The following is a 13092-nucleotide window of genomic DNA, read 5'->3' as shown; positions in this document are numbered from 1 at the left end:
TTGACATTTATGTAGAGTCCGTAACGTGACCTTTTTTGCCATAACTTTTTAATTTACTGTTTGATTAGCATATTTTATTTTGATCTTTTCCTACCTACACACCAGCTCAAATTAAAATAATTTGCAAATCAAACGGTAAATTAAAAAGTTATGGCAAAAAAAGGTCATGTTACAGACTCTACATAATGTCAAAAATATCGTGGAATGCCCCTAATACTTTTAAGTTTTCTTGTAATGATGGTATATTATTGGCAGTTTATTCTTTCTTTTGGTTATAAATCAAGTATAACACACTGTATTCAGAGGCAAAAACGAGAAATGTTTTAATAATTTCTCCAAACTGATTTCATGTGTAAACAAAATATTTTATGTGCAGCCTATTTTCAAATCTGTTTCTCATTTATTTTAAGGTCCATCCTCACTGGTTTGTTCCCTCCTTCTTCTGGTTATGCTATAATTTATGCGCACGACATCAGAACCGAAATGGATATCATTCGCCAAAGCATGGGAATGTGTCCCCAGCACAATGTTCTCTTTGAAGAGTGAGTGCAGAGTTATGTATATATTTCTTACTGGAGGAGTGAAAAATACGATTTTGGTGATAGTTCATAAAAAAATTTCTAGAAATTTGAAACTGTGGGAAAAAAAGGGGTTTTTTTGGGGGGAAAATGGAAAAATTGATATTTTTAAGAATTAAAACGAAGAAATACAGTGAAATCCTGTAGCAATGAATACCAATGCAAGGAAATATCCGTTTCAGTGAAATAAGTTTTCAAGTGATTTAGTTTCCATTACTTCACAGAGCTGCCAACCTTGGAGAAACAATTAGAGGAGCATCTGTGGTGATTTTGAGGAGCAATTTAAAATTTTGTGGAGCAGTTCGTTATTTTGTTACAAAAATCAATAAAAATAACAAAAACCACTTGTCTGAAACTTTTTTATAGCTTTAATAAATCATTTTAAGCACGAGTATAAAAATAATTGTTTTCAAAATAAATAAAACAGCGTTAAACGCTTTCATTCTTTGAGTATAAGCGTGTTTACTTTAAAATATTTACATATTTGTTATGATGAACTAGCAAAATTTAAGTTTGAAAACTTTTGGCCAGAAAATGCAGAGCAAGAGAACTTCTTTGCGGAGTTTCGCCGTTTTTGCGGAGCAACTCCGCAAAATGAGAAGCAGTTGGCAACCCTGACATCACTTGAATTCAGGTACAACAAATAGAATTTGCGGTCCCTTGAAGTTTGTTGTTACGGGATTTCACTGTAGTTATTTTCTTACAAAACTGAAAAAGTGCTAAATGTTTAGTAATATATCCTGTCTATATTATATTTCCTTCTTAGAAATATGCTCGAAACTTGTACCATTCAAAAAAGCCTTTCTAATTTTCTCACCGCCAGTTGATTTTTAAGTATGAAACACCAGAAATGGGTCAAATAATCATTCGACAGTTAATTTTGATTTGGATATGATTTTTATAAATTATTTGATCAATTTATTTATTTATTTATTTTTTTTTTTTTTTTTTTTTTTTTGTAAATGTGAGATTTTAAGCAAGAAAATGTTTTTTCTTTTCAAAAAAAGTCTTTACCTGTATTGCATTTCCATACATGTGTACACATATATGTATACACACACATTATGTGAAAATATAATAAAACTTTAAGTTGAGCACTTCCCTTAATTGATGTTTTATTGACTTTTTCCCCGTGCATGCATTTATATTTCTAGTGAAAAAAATAGCACATAATATTTTGGTGTAGAAAATTATTGCATTAATTTGCATAAGAATGCTCAATTCTTGCATTATCAAAGTTAGTATTTGTAAGTGGGATATTGGCATAAAAAATGCTTAAACAAAAACAAAAAACATTGTAATCTAAATACAGTGAAGCACCTTTTATAAGAGAGTTTCTCTTTTGTATGTTTTTATCAATTATACGTTTTTTGAATCGGTCTCGGCGGAGTCTAATACATATTAACGTATACTTATTATACATTTTTTCATTTATACACTTTCTTCATGCAGTCCCTTCAAAAACATATAAAGGGTGCTTCACTGTATTATAAACTTCGAAAATACATTATTTTGTGCAGAAAATTTCACAATTTTCAATTTTTCCCTGAGTGGAAATAAACTCCTCCGGGGAAAAAACTATTTTCCCAGTTCTGGTGTTTTTTTCTGGAGCTTTCTCGTTTCCATTTGTGACTGCCAACAAATTCCTAATAATAATTTTTATTTTAGTACATTTTTGGTTCACAACATGTGAATTTTCACCTCTGTGGCAGGTCACACGCCTTGTGTGACTGTTTATGTTGCTTAATAACTTGTTTAATTAAAAGTATATACTTATTTATTTATTATTCCTTTCACAAGTGTCTCAAATACTAATTGTTTAAGTATATTTAATTTTTTAATATTGTGTTTTAGTTCATTTTAGAAGGACAAGAAGTCATGTCACACAATAAATTCTCACCTCCGTTACCCAAACACAAAATGCCAATACCTCATTAACACGTGGCAGTAATGACATCAAATTTTATTTTCCATGATAAAAGAGAGCCCCCTTGTTTATTTTCAGCCATAGTTGAAGTTGTGAGATTTTTGTTGAAAAACAAAAAGATAGATTTTGCTTCAAAAACTTAGCGTGGTTATTCTGACTTTCTCACCTCCGTAAACTTGAAATTCAGGGATGTAAATTAATGTAAAAAAAGAAGTGAACATCTTTTCATATGCTTAACATGTGTAGATTATATCAACGAAGAAAAAAAATACTTCCCCCAAAAATGTATCCATTAGGCCTATATTAATGGAAAATTCCTCACCTCCGTGACAGACCTTATCAATGTCATTATTTGTGAGGTGAAAAATGGGGGAGAAATATATCAAAAATAGGCATTCTACCGAAATTATAAATTGCCAGTGTATCCTCAAATTTACTAAAGACTATTTTTTAACGTACATTTGAAACTACTAATTAAGCCGTACTTTAATTAAGGGAGCTTAATATTATGTTCCCACTATTCATTAAAATAGCTGATTATTTGCACAATTAACAAAATGACTACTTTGATATTAAATTGGCCTCGATTTTTAAATATTAAAAGTTTTTTCTTTTTTTTTTTTTTTTTGTTAAGAAGGCATTTTATATATTTTTTTATTTCTGAGTAAAATAATTGGAACTTAGCTGGGCCATTGTTTATGGTTACTTCTATTAGGTAACACTTTCATGTAAGAATGAAAAAAAAGAAAATAAAAGGTTTCGAAATTGAAAAATATTTGCGTCAAAAATTACGTTTTCTTCATGAATAACTTTGTGCTTGAAAAGTAAAATAAGATATTATAAGCTTTTTTTCACACAAAATTTACGATTTACTGCAGACATGTATTTTGGAGCTTCACGGAACACTTTGTTGCATTCAAAAAGGGGTTCCTTGAATCCCCAAAACAGGTGTAGGCAGTAGACTGATTTTTACGAGAAAATGTTGTAATATCTTCCGTAGCGTGCATAGACTTCGGTGGGTGTGTGTGTGTGTCCTCACAGAAATGTATAAGTGTGCTCCCCCCCCCCCCTCCACCTGTAAGATTTTTTTTTAAATTTTAACATGGTGTATTTTTTTTCAGAGCGTGAGCCCTCATACTGCCATGCTAAGCACAAAAGTCGTATCTGCACTTTTTATCAAACTTGAGTTATGGTCACCTGGTGATTCTTTGTCGCATATTTTACCTAAATACAATGTATTATTTTCATTTGTGAATGGGAAAAATTAATAAGAAAAATTCTGAAAAAGCTGCATCCATATCAAATACATGGAGGCACACAACTTTGAACGCAATTTCTCATTTTGAACTCGGATGCAGATACGACTTTTGCGCTTAGCAATGCAGCATACCTCTTATGCCCCCCCCCCCCACGCCAAGGGCAGGGGTGATTGTGTTCCGGTATTTTACCGGATTTCCGGTATTTTCATCTTGATTTCCGGTATCTTCATCTTCAAAAATACCGGAACTTCTATATTTTCAGAAAAACCCACTTTTGTAAAACTTAGGGCGATGTTTAATGAAACACCAAAAGTCCAAATTGAAGATGTTTTGTTTGGTATAAAGCGTAAGCTACGGTCCTGTTTTGTAAACTCTATGGTAATTATCGAAGAACAGCTGGGGTGGGGGATGGAATAAAGGCTAGATAAGAAGAATCTTTGAAAAATTTCAAGAAATAAGAAAAATTAGAAGAATTTAACTCCCACCATGCACATGGACGTATTAAGTCCAATTAAAACTTCGAGTTCTAGCCCCAACAAATAATTATGTATATAAATTATTATATATGTGTATGTACACATTATATATACGTAATATGTGTACATACACGTAATATGTATATATATATGCCCATCAAAACACTTTTCTTCTTGGAAAAAAAAAGTTCAGGTATTTTTTCATGGAGTCACAATCACCCCTGGCCAAGGGGTTGCAAGGGTGCGATATAGTACTCCACTGAATATCTTATTAGTGCACGCATTGTTTTCAGAGTCTAATTCTTTCTGCAGCCTGTACAAGAATCTGAACATGCTTGTACTCAAAAAGAGATTTAGATTGGTTGTGTGGCTATTTTCATTAAAAATTACGGAGTGAATTGTTCTAAGGAAGAGGTTCCTACCCTCTTCCTGAGATCAGCTCACCTGTTTAAATAACTGTAATGCTTAGTGTATCGAAAAAAATGAGCTGTTGTTTTCAAAAATGTATGTTTTCAAATTTTTTTTGAAATTTCAATTTTTTTTTTTTTAAATTTTACATTTTGAAGTTTTGTTTTTGAAAATCTTAGACATGATGTGGGAAGATAAAGATCATTTTTGGTTTCAAAAATTATAAAAGAAATATGATAATTTGTTAATAAAGCCTAAAAAAATAAAGAAAAAAAATCCTGTATGGCTCATAAGTAGCTGTATTAATAAGAATGCTATCATTGATTTTCACTTTGTTGTCGGTTTTTTTAACAGTACTTTTAAAAAATAATTTTAAAATATAGATATTTGCATGTAAAATGGTATTTATTAAATACACATTAAATGATTTATTATCATCCCATGTTTTATTATTTTTTAAGGTTTTTTGACCTTATATATATCTCTAAAAATTAATTTAGAAAAATGATTTATGGTACATTTTATTTTTGGAATATATCTTGCAGGTTAACAGTAGAGGAGCATTTATGGTTTTATGCAAGTTTAAAAGGTCTGCAAGGGGAAAAACTAAATGAAGAAATTGACAAGTAAATATTTTTATTATTTTATGAGTGTATTCTTTCTTTGTTATTTTGTTACCAAAGTAAAGTTGTTTTCTTTAAATTTTAGTACTTTCTGTATCCTTTATAACTTGTGATTTGAGTGCAGATGCATTTTTATGTTTCAAATAATTTGAAACTTATCTAAATAATATCTAATAATTTTAAATATCTAGAGACTTAAAAACCATAGGATTTTTTTTTTTTTTGCAATTGAAGGGGGTTGATTTTTATTACTGCTTACAAGGAATAGGGAACTGTTACTATAAAATTTTCTTTCTGAAATGCTACCTTAAACTTGCTGAACGATTTTGTAAAGTATTTTATTAAATACTGAGAAAAATATTATTTTATGGCAAAGCCTGAAATTTTTTATGATTCTGAAAAATTTATAGATCATGATTTATTTCAAATGTTTTGTTATTTAATTTATCAATTAATAAAAAAAATTAGTAATGCATTGCAAATAATTAACTTAAAATCTAAGTTCATAAAGTCATTACTTTGCATATTCCTTTTTTTTTTTTTTTTGGATTCTCAACATAGGTCAATCCTCATTGTAATCTCTTTTATTAAAAACTAGTTTTTGTATACAGTTTAATCGCCCCCCACACCTCCCCCTTCCTTTTTTGTCAAAGAAAAGGACCCTATTTTTTTTTTTTTTTAATCAACCAACAAGAAATATGTGCATTGAGCCACAGACAACTGTTAGAGAAAAGTTTGAATCTGCATTAAAAGTTCACAGTGTAGTGCCAATTTGTAAAAATATTCTCCAAAATGAACAATAGAATTTTTACAAAAAAAAAAAAAAAAAAAAAAAACCTTGCTATAAATCTCTCCAACTATTGAATGATGAATTTAGTCGCATTTAAACCGATAAGGGAGAAAATTAATCAGTTGTAATCAACCTAAAAAATCTTAAGCCTTTTATAAAACATCAAGAAAAGGTAGATATTCTGAATTTTCCAAATTCTTTGCTAAGAAAGCATTTTATTCCCCCCCCCCCCTTGGTTTATAAAGTCTTATTTCATTTGTTGACTGTTTTATTCACATAATGCTGTATGAGATTTTTATAGAGAATATTATGTAGGTAGTTAAAATATCAACATTCGAATCTTTGGGTAGCACAATGTGCAAATTGTTGCATATTACTGTTTTAGACGTCCACTGGGTTCAAAATAACCTAATGTGATCAAAAAGTTTGTTATTATTTCCAATACTAAAATGATGAATGGGCTTCCTAAAATTATTTTCTTCTTTGTATCAGGGTTCATTGATTTAAATCAGCTTGATTTTAAATCATGATTTAAATCAATTGATTTGAATCAAGTGATTTTTTTTATCAAAATCCTTAGTTAAAATCTGTTCATTTTATTTTTATAAATTAATTCTTCATTTTTAGAATGTTTTGCTCTCAATTTAACTACACTGCATTATACAATATTAACTTCAACAGGCAAAACCAGGGGTCGAAGTGGTCCTATATATCCTATATTTCCTATATTTTCAAAAAAAGTATGAAAATCGTCCTATATTTCCTATATTTTTGGAAAGTGTCCTATATTTCCTATATTCCTGTTTTTTATCCAATTTATTTCTTTAAAACAACAGTAAATAAACTATCTGACTTCGGATTTTTCGTCGAAAGTACGTGTGCAAACGAATTTCAAATTAAAAAACTCAACTCACTAAATCCTGCAACAGGCATCTTCTCTCATTGGCTACAGCAATATGACGTCACTGAAGTGGGTGGAGTTTCGAGAACGAATTCTGAAGTTGGTTTTAGAATTTTGCGTTTGGCAACAGCAGTTTGTTTTGTTTTCAAGCGTGGTTTTTTTTTCGGTTTTTGTTTTCGCGGGTATATTTTTGTGTTCCGTGCATTTTCTGATCGGAATGTTCTGTCTTTTTGCAATCTTTTCTTTTTGTGGAATTTTATAGAACAAAATATCTGTATATTTGTGCTACGGCTGGAAATGACTGAGCTGGCGGTGTATTTCATGTAAAACATTGGTTATTTCCTGTTAGTTCTCAACACAAAGACGGTTTTTTTTTATTTATATAAGCTATGTTTGTGACATAGCTTATATAAATAAATAAAAGCGTTTGTGACTATCCCTGCAAAAATTGTGAGTTGCTGTGTTAATTATCAATAAATTTCACTTTGTTCTTTTTTTTGTCTACAAATTACTTTTTTCAAAATTTATTCTTTCAACTACAGGAAAGTCATTTCAGGTGTAGGTTATAATTTTGTTTGAGGGTTTTTTTTTTTAAAACAAAATCATTGATAAGAATAAATAAATAATATGTATGTATTATTTTTTTTTTCATAGTGAAACTATTCATATAATGTGTCCTATATTTGTCCTATATTTTTTGTGGAAAATGTCCTATATGTGACAAGTAGATCACTTCTACCCCTGCAAAACTACATAGATCCCTCTTGATGTGTGTGAAACAGATTTTCCTTCTTGCAATATTGCTTTTGCTCCAGAAATGCAGTTCAATTCAGTATAGAACCAAATAAAAATTTTCAGTTTTTCTCATAACACCATCACTGATATAATTAAGAAAAGTAATTGCTCAACGTATTTTTTTACACTAAAACGTGCATGATGATTGAAACCATTGAACGCTTAATCTATGAAGATGATGATGACGAAAACAAAATCACTTCTTATTGAAGTATTATAACATATTTATAAATCTTAAAAATGTATTGAATAGTTAGAGAACGTATCTTAGTTTGAAAAATAATAGTTTAAAAAACTAAAAACACACGCTTTCGTAGCAAAATGAACTAAAAAGTGAAAAATAATCTTTGGATGGTAGTAGTTGACCAATCACTTAATTTTAATGTAATACAAAAAGCGTGGGGTGCTGTTTATTTACATTTTTGCTTGGACAACAAATGGAAGAAATTCAAGGCAACTGATAAGAAGCCCCCCACGCTTTTTTGTATTACATTAAAATTAAGTGATTGGTCAACTACTATCATCCAAAGATTATTTTTTACTTTTTAGTTCATTTTGCTACGAAAGCGTGTTTTTTTAGTTTTTTAAACTATTATTTTATTTTTATGTTTTTTAGTCTTATGTTGGAGAATTATCAGGAAAAATTTCAATTACTTCTTTTCGTATAGTATCAAAAATTTCAAGTTTTTTTTTTTTTTTAAGTCATTGATGTATGTTTGCGGAAATCATATTTATATTACTTTGAAAATTTGAGATGCATTTGAGTAAAAGTTTTGTTCAACAATGGTCTGATCAGCAATGAATTTCCAATTGAAGGCTCCCTAAATTTTGGCATGAAATTAGTTAAAAACAATTATATTTCATGTTCTAATTACCTTGGAACATTGGAACAAATTTTGTCTGATGCAGAAAAATTAAAAGTTTTTGCAGATATTTTTAAATAATTTTTGCAAGCATTTTTTCATGTATTTTTTTTATTTTTTCCTTTTTCACATTGTTGGATTTATGCCAAAATATTGATTAAAGTTGGAGGAAACTAACAATTAAAAGAGTTAATTAATTAATTTGATTATAGAATATTGCATTGTCATCGGGTCTGAGGTCGCGTGCCAAATTTCAAAAGAATCCGATTTGCAGGAAGTGGGCGAAATTTGAGCTGCAAGATTCCGTTACAAGATACATACATATATACAGTTGAAGCTAATAAAAGCGTGTTAAAAAAAAGGCTGAATAGATTCATCTACTGCATGAAATATATTATGTTTATAAATGTAAAGTGATAAATAATTATAAATTTAATAAAAATATAAAAAATCTTATTTAAATCACAAAAAGAAATCTGATTTAAATCAAAAAAGTCCGATTTTTTTATTGTTTTAAAAAAAATCAAAAAAATTACTAACCCTGCTTTATATACTACTAGTGATACTCGCACGGCTTTGCCCGTAATAGAAAAATTTAAAGGTCTTTTGGTTCGCCTGTATTTTTACAAATAATGTATGGTGAATTTTCTCGCCAATTGGCTTGTACCGACGTTACGGTTCCACGTTATGATAATTTCGTAATTTACTCGTCCATCTTATGATATTTTTGTTCTTAAAATTGGAATAGAAAAAGAACCACATCGAATTTTCGAAAAATCGCTTCGAGGTTCACACCCCCATGCTACATACTAACTTTGTGCCAAATTTCATGAAAATCGGGCCGAACGGTTTAGGCGCGATGCGCATCACAGACATCCTACAGATATCCAGACATCCAGACATCCTCCGGACAGAGAGACTTTCAGCTTTATTATTAGTAAAGATGTATAAAACTATTACGAAGAGTAAGGAGAAAAGAAAAATAGAAGAACAGAACATTATTTCATCCATATGAACAGGGCCGGATTTGGAAGTATGGAGGCCCCGGGGCAAGGAAGGAGTGGAGGCCCCTAATCAGGGTTCGAAAAGATCATCCTATTTTTGAAAATATCTGATACTTTGATATATATATCCGAATATATTGATATATATGCATATATCCGATGTTTTCGAACCGTGAAAGTTAGGATACTTTGTAAAAATTTTATTGTGGAGGCCCCGGGGCAGTAGCCCCGCCTGCCCTCCCCTTAATCCAGTCCTGCATATGAAAGGAATCGTAGCAAACTTTGAGGAAAAAAAATGTTTTATTTAAAGCTTTCTCATAGACTAATAATAAGAGTAGACCGAGCTTTCCCAGACTTGCTGATGAAAAAAATTGGTTCATGTGACTGGTGGAAAGCTTCACGAAAACTTTGGCAGCATGGTTGCTGGATGGCAACATTATCTGTTGTTTGGCACTCGACATGTGTTTTAATACGTAATGTGTTTTCATTATAATTTTTTTCCAGGTGCAGAGATTGAACTGTTTTTCTTTTAGTTATGCATTATTTTGACATTAGTAATTAGTTTTTGATCACAGTTTCAGTAACTTTTATTTCATTCGGAACTGCTACGTCAGCATTGGCGTGAACGTAATGACGTAAACGTTTTGCGTTAACGCAAAAATGTACTAATCGGCATCTTAAATTGAAATTGTAGGTAAAAATCTTACCGTTTGCCGATTCTTTTTCGGCGCTTGCATCTTTAATTGCTAAGAGAGTTATTGAAATTGACTAAAGAAAATGCACAGTACTATCTAAACGAAAAACTCACTATATTAACAAAATATTTACAACTTAGAGTAACAAATTTACAAATCGGACTCCATAAAAGATCATTCTTCCGTGTTCCATCAATTCTATTTATTTTATTTCTCGCTCGATCGTCTGCGACGATCAACGGCCGCTGTTGCTAGGATATCCACCAGTCACATGGTTTGGTTTATGAGCAGCAAAAGGGTTGCCATGGCTCGGTCTACTCTTATTATTAGTCTATGAGCTGTCTTGTTCCTGCTTATCAGTGTTGTTTTTATTTTCCAGGATGATCGAAGATTTGAACTTGCCCTTGAAACGGCACAGTAAGGTGAAAGCCCTGTCGGGAGGGATGAAGAGGAAACTTTCGGTGGCCATTGCGTTCGTAGGCGGTTCTAGAGTCGTGATTCTGGATGAGCCCACTGCCGGGGTGGATCCTTATTCCAGGAGAGCCATTTGGGACCTCATCCTGAAGTACAAAATAGGTGAGTCCTCAGTAGGGATGGGAATGATTGAGGTAGTGAGAAACAGTGTTGCCAGAGATGGTCACACACACACAAATCCAGATTTCCCCATTTCCCTTCCAACTTTTCCCCAAAAAGCGATCTTTTCTATCAAAATTCCCCAAATTCAAAAATTATTTTTCCACTAATATTTTCATAAAACAGGGTTCGTACGCTCCTTCAAGACTCCTCCTATACTCCTTCATTTAGGTTTTTTTTTTTTGAAGGGCCCTTCAAACTCCTTCATTTTGATTTTAACTCCTTCAAAACTCCTTCTTTTTTTAGATCTAGACTCCATATTCGTCTTTTATGACAGTAATTTAAAATACGTCAATCAACAACTTGACTTTGCCGCAAGGGCGAAGGTATAAGAGTGGTTTTAATGTAATAATTTGATATATTTCCCCATAAAGATATGATTTACAAATTGGTTATAGAAGTCATAAAAGTTGAACGTGAAAATATTATTATATGACAAAGACACAAGTGTAGTAAACCATGCTTAAATGGTGCTTGGCTATTTTTTCAAGTTTTATGATTATTGCTTTTTCCTCCACTACACTCTCAGCAGCAAAAGTTTTGTCTAATTAATATTTAAATATTTAAAAATACATAAGTAGATGTATTATATTAAGTGATTGCGTTAAAAAAAAACAGTTGTTTAGTTAATTGCAGTTATGACATTGTAAAAAGAGTCATCCACAAGTGATGTCATGCCTTAAAGAGGAGACGGGCTCATGAAATTGTGACAAGGGGAAGAGAGAGGCTGTCAAAAGGTGACATCACACAGTTATTATAACAATATATTTATGAAAAATATGACATGTGACAAGGAAAGGAGTAAGGTAAAGTGTGACGAAGGGGGAAGGGGGTAAAATCTGTCGAAAACGAACTGTGAGAACATTTAAGGATAGCCCAAAAGTATTCCTTCAAAATCTCATTTTACTCCTTCAAAACTCCTTCATTTAATTTCTGAAATTGAGTACGAACCCTGTAAAATTAATCAACTTCCCATGATAATTTTGTCTCTTGAAAAATGTTTTTTTCCCGCATAACCAAATTTTCTTCTAAAAACTTTGTTTTGTTCGATTTTCGCTTTTTTTTTTTCTTTTTTTGTCTTTATAAATGCAAGCTCCTGCATCAAGAAAGGACTTTTACTCATATTGGTTTTGATTGGATGTCCCTGGCTGACCGAGAGATATGAAATAGAAAATTCTACTACTCCCATTTTCTACTCGCATTTACTACTCTGCTTTTGTACATTTAAACTATGAACTTTGTATATATTTATCCAAGAACATTCTTCATCACACTTACTTATTTTTACCTGTTTCACGTATCAACTAGTTACTCGCGCAGAACATTAATGCGAATTGCGTAACATAATATTCCACATAATGCAAAATCCATAACGTTGAGCAAAGCTTTGATACAAACAATGTTTCTACCAGATGCGAATACGCAAATTTAAATACAAAAAAAATTCTTTTTCCTGAATTTTTTTTTCCTCGGGGGTTTTCCCAATAAAAAAATTTCCCCCAAAGAATTCCGCTCAAAACCCATTTCCCCAAAATTTTCCCAGAAAGCAGAAGATTTCCCCAAAATGGGGAAATTTCCCTCAATCTGGCAACACTGGTGAGAAGCAGAAGGATGCAAGTGGCAAAATTAAAAATTTGGAGATAACCACAGTACACATGGTAAGTGAACCCCTCCTCTGTCTTGGGGCAAGAGATGGTACTAGTAGCCCTGGTAGGTGCTGCTGTACATCATGACTTAGGGAAAAACTTTCAATGAAAGCCTATCTAGGGTCTGATCTTTAAACGCATTTTACTCGAAACTTAAAATAGTCCACTTGCATCCCTTTGCTTCTCACTGCCTCAATTGTAAAGAAACTGGAAATTTTGGAGGGAAAACCAACTACTGGAGGGATGACTGATTCTGCATTAACTACCAGTTTCTTTGGCCCTCTTGGCTTCCATAAGAGGTTTTCCATCTCCAGCTCAGTCACCTTCCTATGCCGGGCTGATGAGTGCTAATAAGCACGAAACTGCAGTCCTCGGCTGGAAATGACTGAGCTGGCGGTGTATTGCATGTAATAGAATATTGTTAAACAAATGTAGCGGAAAGATTGCAAAATGATATTGTCATTTCTAGATGGTGAAATGAATCGCATTTCGAG

At 31.7% G+C, this 13092-nt stretch overlaps 1 protein-coding gene across 1 annotated transcript in view; it reads left to right on the top strand.

Moving 5' to 3' along the window:
* LOC129232628 (ATP-binding cassette sub-family A member 2-like) overlaps positions 1 to 13092 on the top strand; it is a 209429-nt gene that overhangs the window by 105139 nt on the left and 91198 nt on the right. The window contains exons 24-26 of the mRNA XM_054866761.1: positions 411 to 542; positions 5194 to 5274; positions 10699 to 10895. Of these exons, the coding sequence (XP_054722736.1) occupies positions 411 to 542; positions 5194 to 5274; positions 10699 to 10895 (410 nt within the window). The remainder of the gene's footprint in view (positions 1 to 410; positions 543 to 5193; positions 5275 to 10698; positions 10896 to 13092) is intronic.

The sequence above is a fragment of the Uloborus diversus genome, unplaced genomic scaffold (genome assembly GCF_026930045.1).
Source record: "Uloborus diversus isolate 005 unplaced genomic scaffold, Udiv.v.3.1 scaffold_13, whole genome shotgun sequence".
In the NCBI taxonomy this organism is placed as follows: domain Eukaryota; kingdom Metazoa; phylum Arthropoda; class Arachnida; order Araneae; family Uloboridae; genus Uloborus; species Uloborus diversus.
The sequence above is the reverse complement of the archived record's forward strand: the minus strand, read 5'-3'. Positions and strand labels throughout refer to the sequence as shown.